Genomic DNA, 19969 nt, shown 5'->3' on the forward strand with positions numbered 1-19969 from the left:
GCATCAATTTGGCAGATGTCGTTAAAGTAAATTTCTACTGTGCAAATGCGTAGCAGTCTCCCTTTTTACCGACAAAAGTATAAGTTAAAGACCTTTGAGGGCGATTGCTCCCTAGATTGATCTTTTATCTGGCGTTTTTGACTACTGAAAAAACCCGTGTGTGTATTATCACGAAATGAGAACGCGAATCCCGCACCCTTGCAATCGGCCGAACACCGGCCTGGCCGGCAGGCCCTGGGCTCGAGCCCCCTGCAGGTGAAATCCGCGCCATTGCGCGCACAGGGGCCCGGCTAAAATCGAGCCGGTGTGCTACATATCTGGGATATATGTATACTGTCTATATATTCTAAAATTAATAATCAGGTGCATACAAACCTTTTATATGTATACACATATATTTATATTCTCCTTTAGATATATTTATAATTTATTAACAATTAATTTATATAATTGTCGATTCGTTTTTTTGTGAAGGGTTTTTTAAACCCATCGCAAGAATGGAAGTCATGTCTGGTCATGTCTATGCGTATTTCATTGTCTTATCAAATTCGGTGACTGGCCCTTTGGAAGACTATATATAAATTTGAGGGAGATTTTTCTGCGAACTTAGCGATATATTATGTTTCTATTCTACTGTATCGTATAAAACAAATATTCCGAAATACATTGGGAAATGTGTAAAGAGAATTCTATCTATTTTAGCGCCCTCTTGTAATCGATCCTACCCTTCTAAATACTAGAGCATTCTATGTAGTAATGTCCACTGTATATATCCGATTTGACAACATGGTCATGCAGAAACATCACTATAAAACTGCAATGACAGAGTTTCCGGCGTAAAAATAAGCCAAAATTCGTGCTGAACATGTTTGCTAAACACTGTAAAGAGAAAACGGGATAGTTTTAGCCAATGTTGACTTCATATTAAAAGTGTATAATTCGATAGACATACACGCACGTTAAAGCTGCATCACAAATAATGTTATCGATTAATTTTTTAAGAACCTCGGAATCAGTAAGCAAACGATCGAATAACATTAATAGAAGAGTGGTTAATATAGAATTATTAATGAGGTTCTCATTTTTTATCGTGATCTTCATTATAACAACTAATTTATTGTCGTCGGCTGGTGGAATCGAGTCATTGGGAAACCCGTATAAAATCTTAGGTGTTCACAAACGTGCAACCTTACAAGAAATTCGAAAGGCGTATAAAAATCTTGTTAAAGAATGGTAATTATTAAAGCGACTATTATATTTTGTTTTATCGTTGAAGCGTGGGCGTCTGTTCTTGATTTTCATGTGTCGCACAATCAATTTACGTATGATAATGTCATACTATTAATAAAATTAACATTTTATATTTAGTATTGTACTCATCGCAGACATCAAAATATCTGCTGATTGTTTACAAAATTGTGTGTTACATCTTCAGGCATCCTGATAAAACCGATCACCCCGGTGCGGAAAATAAATTTGTAGAAATTACAAAGGCTTACGAGGTAAAATTAATGTTCTCTCAAATAAAAACATGTTTACAGATGGTTTAATGAACGTCGCGCGTCATAAGCACTTATTTCCATAGATTTTGACTGATCCAGAAAGGAGGAAAAAATTCGATAATCATGGCATTACCGAAGAAAGTATTCCCAGGCAAAGAAGAGATAGTAGTCAATTTAATGTGCTCGATCCTTTGGAAGAATTATTCGGAGGGAATTTCAAGTTCCATTACCAAACTCGAGATATTTCACTCTTTTATAAGATGAGCATCACATATCGGTTCGTAAATTTTCTATTATAATATTCATTTCGATTAGATGCATTTGCGTAAGCTCTTCTGACATTTTCAATGCGAATGCGTTTGTTACAGATCATTTGAAAATGTAATAATACCAAAAACCTATCGTACACCTTATATAGTATTAGTTTATTCGGATTGGTGTTTTGCGTGTTTGCAAGTAGAACCGACATGGCGCCGTTTGGTTGACGAGTTAGAACCGTTGGGTCTTGGCTTAGCGACTGCGCACGCTGAGAAAGAATCTGCATTGGCAAGAAGATTGAGTATTCATTCAGTGCCATGCCTTGTTGTGACGATAGAGGGTCGCACTAGCGTGTATAAGGAATCTCTTTTCAGTGTTCAGAAGATCGTCGGTACGCATTTGAAATGTTAATCGAGTAGTTTATACGTTACGCTACTTTTAAAAAACAAATTTTACATGGTTTTCATATTTCAGACTTCTTACGAAGCAAATTCCCATACAAATTGATACCTACTATAAACGAGAACAATGTAGACAATTTTCTCTCAGGATGGATAGATAATCGAATTCGAGCTTTAATTTTTGATAGGAAAGAATCTATACGATTACGGTATCTATTCATTGCATTTTACTACAGAGATCGTGTCGCATTTGGTTTTGTCCAGGTGAAAATTTCATATTCAATCGCGAGCGACAAGAACTATACATCCTCTCGGTGCTATACAACTTTCATTTTTACAGACTGGAAACAAAGACACGGAATCGATTGTAACAAAGTATAAGATTTCTGCGGATTTAGATACTTTGTTATTGTTTAACGAAAATTCTGAGAAACCTATGGCATCTGTCAGCATGAAAGATATATCCAGCGACACGATGCACAATATTATATCGAACAATAAATTCCTTGCTTTACCAAGACTCTCGAATCAAGCGATGCTGGACTCTGTTTGTCCACCGGAATGGTTAAGACCGCAAAAACGATTGTGCGCAGTTTTAATATCTCAACAAAACAATCCTCTCCATGATTTTGCGAGACATAAATTTCGACAGGCAGCATTAGAATCATCTTACAGGTAACATTGTTGTAGAAGCATTGTCATTTAAGGATTATGTCAACGTAACAACAGTTATCTCATTTAAATTTCCAGCACTGAGCGAGTTAGGTATACATATGTGTTCAAAGATACACAACCAGAATTTGTATCGGCACTGTCGACAGGCGAAGGTAGTCCCTTAGAACCTTTGTTACACATTGTCATTATCTGGAGAAGAGACGCAAATCATTTGAAGTATGAGTGGTTGCCTACTGGTTGGATCGAGGCCGCTGAAGATGAGAACCAGTGGAATGAAACACGTCGAAATTTGGAACAAACTATACAAAGATTATTGCGAGCTACCGAAGCACTGCCATATGCTGCAGTCGTAGGAGAACTAGCCGATGAACATGCACAGGTAGATTTATGAATTTTTCTAAACGATCGAAATGTATCTACAGTCAGTCTCGAACGACTTCAGTTATTTTCAAAGACTTAAGAACATCAGTGTATTAGTTTCAGTTCAATAAGATAACTAGAAGAAGAACAAAATTTTTATTTGGCTCCTCTGTGACTTTTAATCAATGCAAACATATTTTATTTCGCATAAAGATCCGCAGATAAATATTAATCACCTATAACTCGTAAACCAATTAATCAATTACGATGGATCTATAAGATATTTCTTAAATTTCCGAACGAGACAAAATAAAAGAGTTGTAGAAAGCAATTTATACTATTTTCTCGTATTTCAGACTAAACGCAATTTTTCCAAAATTTTCGTTAAAAAACTCGATAGAAACTGAAGTCGTTTGGCTTATTTATAAAAAAGTTATTCTGATTTCAAGGCTGTGCCATGAACTATGTGACTGACTGTACGTGTCTACTGTATAATTTAATTTCTTCTATAGGGTACTGTAGATAAACTTATTGGCAAGGCATTGTTAGCTGTAGATTATATATCGGATAGTCTTACTAAAGAGCAAATTTTGCTTTTGGTATCGATAATCGCTACTCTCATATTAATCGGTGCTGCTGGATACGGAATGTCATATTTAGTGTGAGTAACTTGGAATTATAAAAACTTTTAACATCGTACAAGTTTCTTAACATGATATTTTATTGTAGGAAATTAGAAGAAGCGAGTGTTGAAGCTGAACGTGCTCAATGTAAGGATACCAGTATATCAACGCCATCACAGCCGCAGTTACGATTACATGAATTACGCGCAGAAAAATACAATGGTTTAGTTCGACTATTAAAACCAGGCTGTAGAACCATTATACTATTAGTTGATGCTCAAAGTAGACTAAAATTATTACCAGCTTTTCATAAAGCTGTGTGGCCTTATAGGTGAGCTGAACAAATCTGTATACAGGGTGGGCCACCCAACTTGTTCTCACCCTCCATAACGTCCAAAGTAGAGATCTCGATTTCACGTGTACACGTGTAGTTCGGATGTTTGTGTTGTCGTTCGTGTATTGTTTACTACACGGGTACACGTGTACACGTGTACTTTGATACACGGACACATGTATATTTTACCCAGAGAGCACACGACGTTTTTTAGACGTCGTTTCACGTTGTTCTTGCGTCGTTTTTACGTCTGTACGTTTGTACGCTCTTCCATATTTTGGCACAAAAAATATAACATGCCATTTTAAAAAACGAAGTTGACCTTCAAATCTCCGAAACGACTCCACTTACAAAAAAGGTATATGAATTACATGATGTATCCCTTCAAACCATACAACTTTTCTGGAAAAAGTTTTTTCATACAATGCATACTTTGGAAGTTATTGAGGGCGAACAAGTTGCGTGCTTTGTTTAGGAGTTATTATATTATATATAACGAAAGACACGGACCAATCGGAGCGCGACCTAGATGCGAATTGACACAGTCGGCGCGCCGGGCCGACTCGCGTCTAGGTCGCGCTCTGATTAATTCGTGTTTTTCGTTAATAACTCCTAAACAAAGCCGCGGACAACATTTTTGCATTTCCGGGTTCTGCAGGAGTTTTGGGACACCTGTATATTGTATGTACTATGAGAAAATAAAATTATTCTGTCCTTTATCACAGGAAAAATAAGACCCTTATGTTTGGGCTCATGTCTCTCGAAAGAGGACTAGATTGGTATAAAAAACTGCTATCCCTCACTTTGCCAGAACAAAAGGAATTAAATATAAATGCCAAAAATTGTGTTGGCACAGTACTATCATTAAACGGGCACCGTAAATATTTTTGTATGTACCATGCCAAACATCCAGAGTGCAGTAAAGGCAAAGGTTCTAAGGTATACATTAAAAATATTTAAATGAAAGTACTTGCATTGCACTGGGAGATCAAAGAATTTATTTAACAATAATTATATCGCCAGCGAATGGAACGAATGACAAAACAATTAACCAGAAGAGTAGATGACGCTGAAGCTGGTGCATTTATTGGTTTTAATAGTTCTAACGAATCTGATCTTTCTGAAGACGAGGTATGAAATATTATATGTAGATATTAATTTGTTAGAAATTTCGGTGTCAAAATGAAATCTGAATAATTTATGTGAGTTACTTTCTTCGCAGAGTGGAAACAATGTTTTGTATCAGGATAATCTTCTGGATGGTCTACCTATGTGGCTAGACAGATTATTTGAAGGTTTAACACATCGTTATTATGTAAACTATTGGCCCGAATTCACAGCCAAGTAATTAAACACCGGTATGCATTCTTGTAATGTGTATACTTTTAGCAGTAGCAAAAGGGATCCAACTAGTCAACATATTTCACTTGGAAGTCCGATAATCGAAGAGATACATCTTTACTTTTGTCCAAACTAAAAACATATTCATTGTATATGAAACATAATTTCGAAAGTTACTCACGATGTTCCGTATACATAGATTTTAGATAATCCATTTACTGCAATTGAACAAAATTTCATACTATATCATCATAGTCGATAATATTCTTGTAGATTTAAACAGTTTGCATTATTTCGATCGGTCATTATAAGTAATGATAATCTCTGAATTTTTAATATTACCTTAAATAATTCTAGTCGATGCCATTAAAGACATAACAGTATTTATATTATTTGTTTAAATATTAGGCACTGTATAATATTTATATATTTGTAATATGTCAATAATTTCCATTCATTTCGATTTCTCTTGACATAATGTATGGTTCTACATATAACAGTACATTAGAGCAATCTTTACTTTCCATATTATATACAAAGTTTGATAAAATAAATTTTCCTAGGCGTAACCGTCTTTCGATCGATATTTCATGATTTCTCTGAACGCTTTAAAATTATTTAAATTAATCCATAAACTTCATCATACAACTCAACATCGGTATCATTTTGATAAGTGTAATGTCATTACTGGACTCCGGATGTTTATGCAAAGTAAAATGTTCGTGCATCAATTGCAAGACGCGCACGAGCTAAATATAAATTTATATTCTTCATCAATCATTTTAATATGGTGAAAATAATATAGTAACACTCTTTAAAGTCTTCGAATATTTTCACTGTTCTAAATTGCACTTGCTCGTTTTTGTTGTAAATGCATCAAATCCGGAGTCTAATCATTACCAAACAGAGATCAATTGCGTTAATTTTTATTATTAATTTAACATTTGGCACGGGTTTTACAAAACAATCTGTAGCATAGCGGAGTACAGTACTCTCGCGATAAGTGTCCAAAACACGGGTCGGCCAGAGACATTTATCTATAAGAAAACACTATTGTTTGATCCACTGAACGTAGAAGAGGACAGCGAAGCTTGAGGACCTCGGTCACCGAGGAGTGTAACATAATATGGGTCGGGTATATCGGTGCAGTGCAGCCAGAACGGGGAAATCGAGGGAATACAGTTTACTCTCTCTGATAGCCAGCCCAGACTACGGCACACAGTGGGCAATTTGGTCGAAACTCGATTCAAAATCAAAGAACTTTCGATAGTAATGAGGTGGAGCGATGAAATTTTTTTAAAATTAAAGCTGAAACTTTGCAGAATACGAGAAAAATAGGGAGATTATGGTACGAACGTTTTTTAACCTTGAGAAAATTCGTTAAACATGTAGAATTTCAAGGAATCGATTTTGCAATATCCCGAGGTCGTAGAAAAATTTAGAGGCCAGATTTGAAATCAGCATAAAAAAATCTACGGGAAATGAAGTACAGCATGTTCAAAAAAGTTTTTCCGCGCGTGGTATTGGAAAAACCACGATTTTCTCGAAATTGTGCAAGTTTAATGAATTTTCTCAACGTTAAAAAACGTTCTTACCATGATCTCCCTATTTCTCCCATATTCTTCAATGTTTCAGCTTTAATTTTAAAAAAATTTCATCGCTCTACATCATTTCTATCGAAAGTTCTTTGATTTTTAATCGAGTTTCGACCAAATTGCCCACTGTGCGGCACGAGCACCGTGGTCTACGGTCTTAGTGGGGGACGTTGGAGACTGGAGTTGGTTGGAGCGTGCTCGTGTAATACTAGTCCAATAACAGAACTTCTTTATTTTTCATTATTCTTTTATGAGACTTTCGCCAACATATTTGTGGGATTTTTCTAATGACGATATATTATGTTACACACCTGAGCGACCGAGGCCTCTCGAGCTTCACGGCCCCTCACGGGGTATACCCCGCGGTAGATCTTTTGGACATTTATAGCGGGAGTACTGTACTTTATTATCAAACTTTGTGTATATCGCATTAATATTTAAGAATGTATTTTTGTTTCTCTCGCGGACATATATTTATGTTACCTTATACATTTTTTGAATCTTATATTTTTATTTACCGTAGAAACTGGTAACAAACATATTTCTACATCCATTAACTCGTTCTAAGCGAAAATTCATAATTATAATAATAAAAATAACAATAATAACTAATGATACGTGCTTTATACAAGTCATGTGCCGATTAAAAAAAAAAGAAAATAGATACTTTATAGTTGATCGAAAGAGAATGGTTAATATTCTCATAGAACAATACTTTAATATTAAATAATACAAAAACTAGTCCCTTTTCAGCTATATTTAAGTGATGTATATCTTTAAATTATATTTTGAATAATTGAAAAAGCCGATATATCACAGAGCTACTCATTTGAATAACAAGTCATCACATAAATAATGTCACTTTCATACATTCAGTTAAGTATAATAGAGTGTATAATATTTGTTCATCGTTAATATATGTATACCTATTTTTATGTTAATATAAATTATATATATGAAATGAATAATATTGATAAATTAAAGTATAAAGGGGTAATATATCGTGGTATACTTTATTTATTGGGTACCTTCTATTTATTGTTTGTTTTGAAGATTGTTATCGTTTTACAACTTAAAAGATTTTATAGTAATATAGAATTTAATCTAGAGAATATATATATACACATAATCTATAAAAGAATAAAATTAAAGAATGCTATATTGCAGAATACAAATTACGATCGATACATTTCCAATTTCTTATATAAACGACAACGCACATGTGATACTTTATGAAATGTCTTATTAAGGAAATCTATCATATATACATGTATATGTACATAATACGTATCATGGTAAGAAATGACTTGGCTTATGTGATGACTGAAAATAAATTTATGTTCATTATATATGTATATGTACTTGTGTACACTTGAATCATCATATTTTACAAAATTATCTCCTAAATCTTTAAATGCATGGAAAAGAGCGATGTATAAAGAATTGTTTACATTGTGTATACATTCTATGAAAATATTTAAAACATGGCGAAATAAAGATATGTAAACAAAATTTGTGTTTGTTTCATTTGGAAAAAATGCAAGGAATAATTTACGAAATGAAATGTATGTATGAAAAAAATACTCGTGGATATATAGTTTACTGCAATGAATGTTTTATTCCTGTTAATTCTGGAAACACCTCGTACATCACAATTTCAAAGATATCCTGTAACAAAACATTAAATATATATCCAACAGACAAGTTGCAAATGATGAACTTTATCATAAAATAGTAACTTACATAAATTAATTGTTTATTTAAATTCACATTCTGCAAAGAATCAAAAATTTTGATTGCTCCGCGTTGAGCACTTTGGGCGCCAACTAGATTAGTTAGTACTTCAGGTACATTATTTAGGAATTGTCTTCGCGCTTCACCTCGTGTCTTTAATTTCTCTTCATCTGTACGAAGAACATTCCCAGACACTAAGTGGCCATTTGGCCACCAAGATTTTGTAAATAATTGCACATAATAATGAAGCATTGGCTCCGAGAATATCCACGCAATAGTGTCCCTGATTTGCCTGAAAAGTATATTCTGTGCTTCTGGCTATTGCATGTTAATCGTTGAAATCATTATAAAAAGATTTATTAATCCTATACCTATTGATTGTTCGACCATAAGTTATTTGAACAAAGATAATTAATGATCGCCTCAGCCATCGAAATACCCCTCTTAAATCAAAGATTTCACCCAGAAGCGTGTACAAAGGTTCTGCTATTGCATCTTTATTGGAACTCAAGTATCCATCTGTGACTGATCGTGCACTGTCAGTATCATCCAACAAAAGAGAGTAATCTTCTTCATCGTCCTTATCACGAATATCACTGCTAGTATTAGACCTAATGTAAATAGTTCAAATGGTTATTACACGGTATTGCATGGTATTCTAAATTCTAAATCAATTATAGTCGGGGATGAAATTCACTGGACACCCTTTAAAAAACTAATCATTTTTTTTCAAAATTCGACCAACCGACTTGCGTTTCTGTAGCTGTTAGAAGGATTAGTTTCCTAGGTAATGTGCATAAAATTTTGTCCCCGACCGTACACATTCTCATACGTTTTGAATAACGTTGACAAAGAAAATCGAGATTTTTTAGGTGACGGAGGTGCATGTTTCAAGTGTTCCGAGCTTGGACTAAGAAATGTATACAACGCTTCGCTTTGATTCAGTTTCTCGTCTTCTAAAACAAACTGAAAATAATAAATATACTATTAGTTGAACAAGAAAAGTCGCAAGTTCCTAATAAGTGTGCATAATATAATTTAGAGAATAATATAATAATTATATATTTTAATAAGCATAGAAAATATTTTAAGAAACCCACATTTAAATATTTCTGAATTTGTACTTTTGCTTTGTCCAAGGTATTTTTATCAGATTTCCCAAAGAACTTTAAAGGTTGTGACGGTAAATCCAAATTCTTTATGCTAGAACAGAGTTGGCGAAGGTTCCTGTGTAACTCTTGAAAGTCTTGCAGCTTTCTCAACACCACCCAACCGCTACAAATACTATCGCTGTTATTTTCGTCTACAGCCATATGAACAACCAAAACGAACTGCGGCGATTCTCCGTTGTCCAGTATCTGTTTTATAAATATTTGTTCCATTAAAATACTCAAGTAATATTTGTTCTATTTGCCGATGAATATAATTTATCCTTGACTTACTTCCGCACTTTGTACTTCTGCTCTCCAGTGACCTAAATGCTCTGCCCACATTTCCGTGTGAGTTAAATGCGCCTCCAGTTGCCTCTTCTCACTTTGCAACCATTCAACTTCCTTAGCCAAGAAATTCAAAACTTTGCTCTCTGGTTTTAACGAAGCTTTCAACGCTTGCAAAGCCTGCATCTTGTTGTTCAACTTTTCTTGTAACTGATCCAATTTACTGCGAGCATAGTTCGAATGTTCCCCGACAAGTAAGGACACATTTTCTGCCAATACTCCATCTGTTATATGACGATCTTCTGCTAAATCTAAAAATTATTCACATGATACTCGGCTAGATTACATCTTACAATACTAAGCACTTTCATACGAACCATCTGTTCTTTCATTAAGTAATGCTTGCTGCATGTTCTTATATTGTTCGCTGACCGCAAACGATGGATAATATTTCTGTTCCAAGATTTTAACAACATTGTGTTGTACTTCGTAAAACACACTAGGCCCTATGTCACCCAACAAAAAACTTTCCATCTTTTTCCGAATAGATCTGTCAACTTTAATCTCAGCAGTAGGAGACGTAATGTAGGTATAAAAAATTTCAGCACCCAATTGATGCCAATGGGATTTATCAGCGTTGCGTAATTCCTGCACAGCTGCCCAATACCCGATCAAATCTTGACTAGCAACTTGTTCTAGAAATTGCGAAAGGTATCTTCGACCGATTACATTATCCAGGATGTATTGCAACGGTAATGTATCATTTGCCTATAAAACATACTTATCAAATACAATTGCTAGCGACAAGTAATAAAGAAAACTGTTTTTGCAACCTGAACAGTATATCCATTCCATCCCAACGATTGCATGTGACATTCGCATGTATTTTTAGCATACGTCAGTTGACTGATATACCTCTTTAATTTTCTAGCTTGGATAACGTCAGACTTTCCAAATGCATTATTGTCTGGATCTAAACCTTGTGCTCGTTTCACATTTTGTATTGTCGTGGCTTGCATAATTTCCGTAACGATATTGTATCTGATATGTTTCAAAACTTCTAAATCCTTGGAACTTTTAATCATGCGTATAAAGTCTTCAAACGATTCAGCATACTCGTATGTTTTTCTATGCATTGCTTCTGCGAGCTGCTGTTGATCAATGTAAGATAAAATCTTTTGGTTGATATAATCAGGATCGGTTATTAAATCTATCGCTGGCTTTAAGACTGCAAATATACAATAAGTAAAATACACATTGAACATATGGTTCTGGAATTAATAGAGATGTATGTGCACCCAATGTCTCCCCGACCATTGGGTATCAGACATTTTCGAGTTCTCGCACAACCCTCTAAACTTTCATAAATACATACAGTAAGGAGCATAACTGTTTCCAGTTTCTACACACTTTAAATCAGAATAACTTTTCTATGAATGGACCAAACGACTTCAATTTCTCTGTAAGGCAACCAGTAAGACATTACACAAGTAATGGTGCATTCATAAAAAGGTTATTCTGATTTAAAGTGTGTGGAAACAGTTATGCTCCTCACTGTAAGTTCTACAGCGAACTTACTTTTACACGCGAGAATTTCTCTCAATAAATATTTGACTGGTACAAGAGAGTAAGACGGTGGTAACAAAAGTAAAATGTACAGTTCGCAGACTCTTCTCAAATAATCTAATTCAGACGTAGGTGACATTATTTGCGTTGATAAAATAAATACTGGATCTTCACCTTCCGATCTGTTTACAAATAATGAAAATATGTAGTTCTTATCAATAATTATTATATAACAACGAAAATAATATAGCTGAACGTACGAAGCTGCTTGAGCAATCCTGATCTTTTCGAAATGAAACGTTATCTTGTTCACTATGTTACAAACAACTAATTTCGTGTGATCCACTTTGGATAAACGTTCGTGAAGACTTTGAATTGCTCCCCATAGGTCTTGTTTCATATTGTCTATTAGTTGCTCAGAATTGAAAGACAAATCGCTAAGCCAAACGCCGATAAAATCTTGAAAAATCAAATCCAACAGATTTTGTAGAGCTCCGTCCACCATACGAGTGAAAACCAGTGGATACTTGGCATATTTTTTGGTATTCGAAGTTGGAGGTGTATATCCCTTCTGAAATTATGTATAGAGTTGGAAAATTCTGTCAGTCTTAATTAAGTTTGGTAGCCTACTAACGATGATTATGAACGCTAGAAACAAGGTCCACTGAAAAATCTAGCATGAACATCATAATTATTTAATATCGATACTAAATGAAAAATATTGGGTTGGCGAGAAAGTAACTTCGGTATTTCAAGGTAAAATAGAGAGCCCAATTGTTTATTCAAGCGATGAACTCAATAATCAATAAGATATTTTCCCTTTTGTTCGATGATCTTTTGCCAAATAGAATAAATAAGAAAATATTTTATTGATTAAAGTTTATCGCTTGAATAAAGAAATTCAGTTTTATTTTACCTTAAAATATCGAAATTACTTTCTTGCCAACCTAATACAATGAGAATGGAGGAGTTCATAAACTGAGAAAAAAGCTTCGACGTGCAATGTCTATTGTTTAGATGTGATACTTGTTATCTTATCCATACGTATCAGTAAAAAGACTTGTAGACGAAAGGTACTTCAATGTCAGTGTTTGCAACAATAAATGTATACTTTGGAAATATTACTTACGTGTATACGTATTTATGATAAATGAAATATGAAACTCTTAGTATAATGTAATCGTCAACAAAATACAATAGATTTTTTATCCATAATATATTGGCAAAAGAGTTTGGTTCTCACTTCAAGTCTAGATATAAATTAATTATTGTATGAACATACCATTAACAAATTATGGAAAGCGTCGATCTCCGCAACGGTTTTCAACGTGCCTGCACCAGTTTGATGTTTCGGAGAAAGAGCGATGTTTATGAACATAACAATCAAACATCCCATACAGAAACATGATATGGTTAGCACTCCAAATATGTAGCACCATATTAAATTATTCCAGTAGAAGAATGCGGTAACAATTGGAATACACAAAATACCGACCGACACCATTGTTCCTTCTTATTCTAATTGTATGACATTAAATATTACATCTTCAATCCTGTGATTAGAAAACCAATTCGATTCCACAACAAAGAGACCGCAAATAACACCACCATCGGCATCGTCACCGACGAGCACCGACGAGATATTATTGTTGATCTGTGTTGATCGCGAACTAAGGTTTAAGAAACTCTCGAAAGATGACACTTTCTCACCACGTGATTCAAAGCCAATTGAATACAGTCGTTTTTTTTTTCTTGAAGAAATAGTTATAAAATGAAACGTAATTGTATAACTGCAACCAATTATATTAATTTTACTGAATCTTTATGTGAAGCTCATAAAGATAAAAGTTACCGCGATAAGCATTTAAAAAATTTCAAAGTATAAAATTTAATGCCTAATCGTTATATGGATACATTTTGGTTGCAATTATATATTGAAATAATATTTATATAATTATAATTTTGCAGGTAAATGTATATATTTGTATACAGGGTGTTCCGTTTATCTGATAACGGAAATAATATATAGTTGTTGCCGTTTGTCAGTTAGTATTGACTTACATGCTGAAAAATAATATGCAAAATAATATTTGCAATCATATTAAAGAAATATACTGCTAATTAACATACACCATCTGCTGTATTCATTCGTACACAATGGTGCAATCGACCTTGCTTTGCGTTCAACCACCCTCAATTGCGCATGCAGTTTTCACAATACCGTCCGAGGTCAGACTACTAATTGTAAGTACTAAGCGAAAACAATGGGGTTTTTACGTAGCAGGTGTCAAGGGTACTACAACGTAAATATATAGTAGGTTCTAAAGATAGATTAAAAAATCGAACAAATAGAAAAGTGTACCGAGATGAGTACTTATTAAGGGTGTGCAGGTACCCCAGAAATGCGGAGTAGTTTGATGAAAAGATTTTCTATTTAACAATTATTGAAATCGTAAAGGTGTTGTCATGGGAATTTATTGAATATATTTTTTTACTCCAATATATATCGCTGCTCCGGAAGTATAATGACGCAACTGTAAAATTTTGTGAAATTGACTTTATTGTGTTGACGGGCTCAAAAATACATTTACCAGATGTTTGTAAATCGACATAATTGTACTTGCAAAATTATCATAACGTTTTCTTCATATTTTTACTTGTTTTTCTTACTATAAGCTATAGCGACAGAAGCGTAAAATTTGTGATGCATTTTCAGAAGAACAATGACGTATTTACATGGTACTGGTACTACGAGGCTGGTATATTTATTATTTTATAAATTGAAATAACTTAAAAGTTGCAATAATAACCCAGAATATCTATAAACTCTCAAATACTCTCATAGAAGAATTAAACCGAATCTATATATAGGCCTATTCTATTAAGACAAATTGGAATTATTTTTCTTTCGCTTGTCCTGTAAAATTTCAATTTTTGCAGTTGTGTCATTATATACTTCTGGAGCAGCGATATATGTTGTAGTAAAAATCGCACAAAATATAAATAAATTTGGTCTTGGTATTTTTAAAGAGTAAAATTTTAAGTTAAAATTTTTTGGTGTTAACAAAAGTGCCTATTTGTTGAACATTTTCCTTTTTTCGGTGAATATACCAACAGATGTATTGGTAACGTCATCTTTTAGCAAAATCGACATTATTAACCGAAACACCTATTATAAATAAATTAATTAATAGAAAAATATATACGTAATTTAGAAAAGAAGTAGCAGTGCGGTTATACATATAAAAAGTTAGAGCAATGTGATACAGAAGCACGATCATCGTCGAGACAAGTATTAATGGCGGTGTCCTTGAAATAAAGAAAGTGGAGAAAGTGGGGGATTTGGTACTGAAAAGCACAAGAAGTCATATTCGAGATAAATAATTTGAGGCGTCGCGCGCCGCGCCGTCTAAATTGGGAAAGAGAAAATTAGGGTACTTTTGATAGAGCGATGTCGTGAATGACAGCGAGGGTGGGAGAAACCTTCTCCTTGGTCGGTTCGATTTATCCGTTCCTACTGCGTACTTTCGATTAGCTACGCGAAGCAATGTACACGTTAAAGGTCGGGAACACAGGATAAATGAAACATGCACCATGAGCACCTGTTCAAGCCGCCGTCACATATAAAATACCCACGTTTTATCTTCGACGATTTGTTTGAAACATGATGCCGTCCTTGCGCAGTCTCGTCGTTCTGCAACTTTTTATAACGAACACCTATTTCGGCGCCGCATTTCATAATGAAAAAGGTCATCCAGACGTTGAGCTTATGGGAGTGAGTTATTATATATGCGTTATGTTTATTTTTTATTTTATTATATAAAATATTTTTATTTCAATAGCCAGAACTAATACGGAAATACGGTTACCCGGTGGAAGTTCATAAAGTACTTACGGGCGATGGCTACATTTTAGAAATTCATCGTATTCCCTATGGCCGACACGATAAGACGTCCTCCGGAAGGCCACCGGTTCTGGTGCAGCATGGCTTAGGCGGGAGTTCCGCAGATTGGATTCTCTTAGGACCACCTAACTCGTTAGGTAACTAAATATCAGTACATTGCAATATTTTATGTTTTTTCATTTTCTATTGGGATGGCAAGAAAGTAATTTCGGTATTTCGCGGTGAAATAAAACCGAACTTCTTTATTCAAACGACATGATTTTCTTGCTTATTCTTTTTCGCAAAAGATCGTCGAACAAAAGTGTCAAATAATTTGTAACCGTTATTATTTTGTTATTTTTAGGGTATATACTGGCTGATGCGGGATATGACGTTTGGCTCGGGAACAACCGAGGCAATATTTATTCGAGGAACCATACGACAATCCCTACAACAGATCGTCGTTATTGGGATTTCAGGTAATGTCGCTCGCGTGTTAAACAACCTACAGAGGATTAGTGTCGCCAGATCAAGACTTGTTTCCCACTCTACCCTTCCCCTTCCACGACGCTATTCTCCCACGCTTCCGCCACGGGCGGGTCATGTGACTCGTCTAATCTCTGTCGGGCTTGTGTCACAATGTCACGTGCCTAATCTGATACTGACAGGGAGAGAGAGAGTAACTTTTCACCCTCAATTCTTCAATTCACACATATCACGTACGTTCACTCATAAAATGCAGCCAAATATTGGAAAACCATTGCTCGGAAACGTAAAAGAATGACTTTTGAGGCAAACGGCGGCCTAGATTGATCTTTCATCTAGCGATTTTGACTACTACAAAACCCCGTCTTTGCATTATTGAGAAATCAGAAGTGGAATCCCGGATCCTTGACAGTGTCGCCAGTTGAGCTCCAAACGGAGCTCATACGTTCCCCTTTTTTCCCCACGGTGCCCGTCAGTGCCCGTGCTGTAGACTGGACTGGTCATCAGAGAGGGGGTATTTGTATTCCCCTTGATTTTCTCGATCTGGCGACACTGCCCTTGCAATCCTCGCGTACGTATACGTGGTCTAGCAGTGTGTGAGTGTACCCTAGCGGTATGTGAGTGTTCACGCGCGAGCGTCGTCTGCTAGAAAAGAGCTTAACGATGCTTTTCATTTACTGTTCGAATTATTTTTCAACTAGAGTTGAAATGCCTGCCTATGGAGAAAGCGAACGTAAACAGTTAAAAATTAAAAAAAAGATAGGAAATTTTTTCAACAAGTCACAACATAAAGTACCTACACAGTTACACACACCTAGAATTAGTTGTACGATGAATCGTATATCGTCTGCAGGCCGATTTATTCGTGTCAACTTCTCTTTCTGAAATGCGACGTGACTTTTCAGCTACCACGAACTTGGCGTACACGATCTTCCCGCAACGATCGATTACATACTCGACCGGACTAAGTGTGAAAGGCTTTTTTACGTCGGACACTCACAGGGGACCACTCAGTTTTGGGTAATGATGTCGCAAAGACCAGACTACAATGGGAAAATTGCATTGATGATCGGCCTTGCTCCCGTCGCTTTTACCGGGAACATGCGCGGACCGATTACAAAACTGGCTAAATTAACATACATGGGTGTGGTAAGGTCTACGTGAATTTCTTGTCGATTGCGTAAAACTCCCGTAACCGATACCCATTACGTTTCCGCCGTCCTTGAAATGCGTTGATGTAAGGTCCAATGAATTTATTCAAAATCGTATCAAATCACAAATAAAACACAAAATTAAAACGCATTTGTCAAGCGTTTCATACATTCGTGTTTACGAAAAATGGTACTATACCCTATTATTGTAGTTGAAATTGAATTTGGAATTGGAATTGGTAGCACATCGGTATATTAGTCTCTAAAATGAAGAATTTATGTCAACATCTGTTAATTATTTTTATAGAGAATCGGTGAAAAGTTCGGCTATCCAGAAGTGCGGACACGATCTAGCTGGGGAAAGTTTGTGACGAATCTACTTTGCAAAGATCAGACACAATCGATAACGCCGCTCTTTTGCACTAATTTTCTGTTCTTTATCGCTGATTTTGGCCAGTCAAACTTGAGCGCGGTAAAATTGAATCTTAAGTAATTAATATAAACTAGACAACTGTTCCGTTGAAAATTTACATAAGTTTCAAACGATTTTCAGGACAATTTGACGGTAATTCTTGGGCACATTCCGGCGGGAGCTTCTTGGAAGCAAGTGGTTCATTTCGGCCAGGGGTATATAGGAAAAGGTAATGTAGTTATAAACTGTAAATGACGGAACTTCGTAACTATATGAAAGGTAAATGTATTTAAAAAAAAAGCGCGTATGAATGTTTCAGACTACTTCAGACAGTATGACTACGATAGTGAAGAAAAGAATTATCGGTTGTATGATTCTTCAGTGCCGCCAGAGTATAATTTGAGCAAAGCGATTGCTCCAATTGCACTTTTTAGTAGCGACGGTGATTCACTAGCGACACCAAAGGTATTGAAACTTTTTATCGTACGATCTTGGGAAATTATATAGGTGTGTAAAAATTATTAGACTAATATCGATAAACTTTTTAACATCTGGTATTTCTTTTGTAAATGATGTTCCATTTACAATATTTTTTTCTTGGTTTGACACATCTTGTATGCAATGTCCAGTACATTGAGTGTGTTGAAATATATATATATATTATATATTTTACAAAGTTTTGTTTAGAACGGGCAACAATATTCAAACAACTCGAATTAAAAATATAAAAGCGATCATTTCACAGAAATGTCCAATTTATGAATCCGTATAAATGATAATTATCTTTCTTCATGATATTTACGTTCCAAGATATTTCTGCTAAAATCAAGCAAACTAGAAAAGGAAACGTTAAGTCTAGTAATTTGCATACCTCTGTAAAATAATACAAAATTATGAGAGCACTGTTAATAAATATCATTATATTTCTTTAGGACGTCGATCTTCTTCAAAGAAAACTTGTTAACGTGGTGTTCCACGAAAAATTATCTATTCAAACGTTCAGCCATTATGATTTTCTATGGGGAAAATCTTCTGTAAAATTCGTGTTTGAGCCTATATTAAAATTATTGGCGACCTATAAGTAAAACTGGCATTATACCTGACAAAAGTGAGATATGTATATGCGATAAAAATTAATATAATAAATAAAAAATATAATAAATAGAATTAAATAAAGATATATATAAACCGACAATTTTCTGGTAAAGAATTGTCTACATGGGGTATTATAAATTGTACAGTTATACTTTTGTATGCAGCTCTTGTATAAGAATTCATTCCCAGGAATTTTTTAAAATATTTTATTATAAATAAAATGCACTACACAAAGTTCTGTTTCTGTGTTTCAATTATAAGATTAACTTTCAGTTACTAACCGATACGTATTGAATACTATTACGTGAAATTATAATAACTACAGTATCGTACAGCCAGGAAGATGTCAACATGTTGGAAAATTAAATTTCACAAGTAACAAAGCATAAATCGCTTTAAAATTCCTTTCATATATATATGTAAACGATAACAAGCATTTTTCTTTCTTATTTTGAGCGCGCAACAGTAGAATATTTAAATAACATAGTTCTCATTATATAATGTATCTCATAGTCTTTACTCGCAGTAAAAGCTATATTTTCATTAATATATTTTTAAATATACTCTTGGAACTGCCGCTTGGAACATACTTTCTGACACACGAAAAATATTTCTTTTGAATCGTGTGACCACGAAGAAATAATAAAAGTATATATAAAAAATTGTAGTGAATAAAAATAAGAGCAACAATTTCTTGATTCTGTTCTGACAAGTTATAAAATAATTTAATATTTTCATTTTGATTGTACTATCCTATGTTATAAAATAATTACGTTATGTTGTACGTTTAAAGTATTAAAATTCGTTATATTATCTTTTATATATGCGGATGAAATAAAATGAAGTATAATAAACACCTCGTGTTTATGTATACATGCATAAATATATATATTATTTAGTATACAGGGCGAGGCACTTAAATAAAATGATAATTATAAATATACCATGTATCGACTACAATTTAAGTATTTGTTATAATAGTGTCGTTAAATAATTTTATTCTCTTTTAAGTTCTCGCGTTGATATGTTATTTTTACTTTTACAAAAATGTATGGAACACGAATGTAAAAATACATTTTATTTATTCATGTTCAAGATAAATGAGATATTCATTAAA

General features: G+C 34.4%; 3 protein-coding genes across 5 annotated transcripts; 2 read left to right on the forward strand and 1 right to left on the reverse strand.

The window, feature by feature from the left end:
* Positions 1–728: 728 nt before the first annotated feature.
* Positions 729–13597, forward strand: L(3)80fg (dnaJ homolog subfamily C member 16 l(3)80Fg). Its single transcript, XM_076421094.1, has 12 exons — positions 729–1233; positions 1436–1502; positions 1586–1779; positions 1871–2151; positions 2235–2425; positions 2502–2836; positions 2912–3215; positions 3709–3857; positions 3926–4150; positions 4879–5092; positions 5177–5284; positions 5376–13597. The coding sequence occupies exons 1-12, from the start codon at positions 980–982 to the stop codon at positions 5499–5501; spliced, it is 2448 nt and encodes an 815-aa protein (XP_076277209.1). The 5' UTR covers positions 729–979; the 3' UTR covers positions 5502–13597.
* On the reverse strand, positions 7742–18081 carry LOC143207518 (sorting nexin-25). 2 transcript variants are annotated; one of them, XM_076421093.1, is made up of 11 exons: positions 15462–18081; positions 12086–12396; positions 11838–12007; positions 11093–11487; positions 10637–11027; positions 10266–10570; positions 9924–10181; positions 9656–9789; positions 9195–9434; positions 8833–9115; positions 7742–8757 (listed from the first exon to the last, which is right to left on the reverse strand). In XM_076421093.1, the coding sequence occupies exons 2-11, from the start codon at positions 12328–12330 to the stop codon at positions 8689–8691; spliced, it is 2490 nt and encodes an 829-aa protein (XP_076277208.1). In that variant the 5' UTR covers positions 12331–12396; positions 15462–18081; the 3' UTR covers positions 7742–8688. The 2 variants fall into 2 exon arrangements, with proteins under 2 accessions (XP_076277208.1, XP_076277207.1); XM_076421092.1 differs by lacking the exon at positions 15462–18081 and adding an exon at positions 13108–13329.
* On the forward strand, positions 15091–19548 carry LOC143207538 (lipase 3). 2 transcript variants are annotated; one of them, XM_076421160.1, is made up of 8 exons: positions 15091–15574; positions 15668–15866; positions 16073–16187; positions 17100–17343; positions 17653–17817; positions 17899–17986; positions 18077–18222; positions 18690–19548. In XM_076421160.1, the coding sequence occupies exons 1-8, from the start codon at positions 15566–15568 to the stop codon at positions 18840–18842; spliced, it is 1119 nt and encodes a 372-aa protein (XP_076277275.1). In that variant the 5' UTR covers positions 15091–15565; the 3' UTR covers positions 18843–19548. The 2 variants fall into 2 exon arrangements, with proteins under 2 accessions (XP_076277275.1, XP_076277274.1); XM_076421159.1 differs by having other exon boundaries at positions 15094–15600.
* The last annotated feature ends 421 nt before the right edge of the window (positions 19549–19969 follow it).

Source organism: Lasioglossum baleicum, chromosome 3, assembly GCF_051020765.1.
Source record: "Lasioglossum baleicum chromosome 3, iyLasBale1, whole genome shotgun sequence".
In the NCBI taxonomy this organism is placed as follows: domain Eukaryota; kingdom Metazoa; phylum Arthropoda; class Insecta; order Hymenoptera; family Halictidae; genus Lasioglossum; species Lasioglossum baleicum.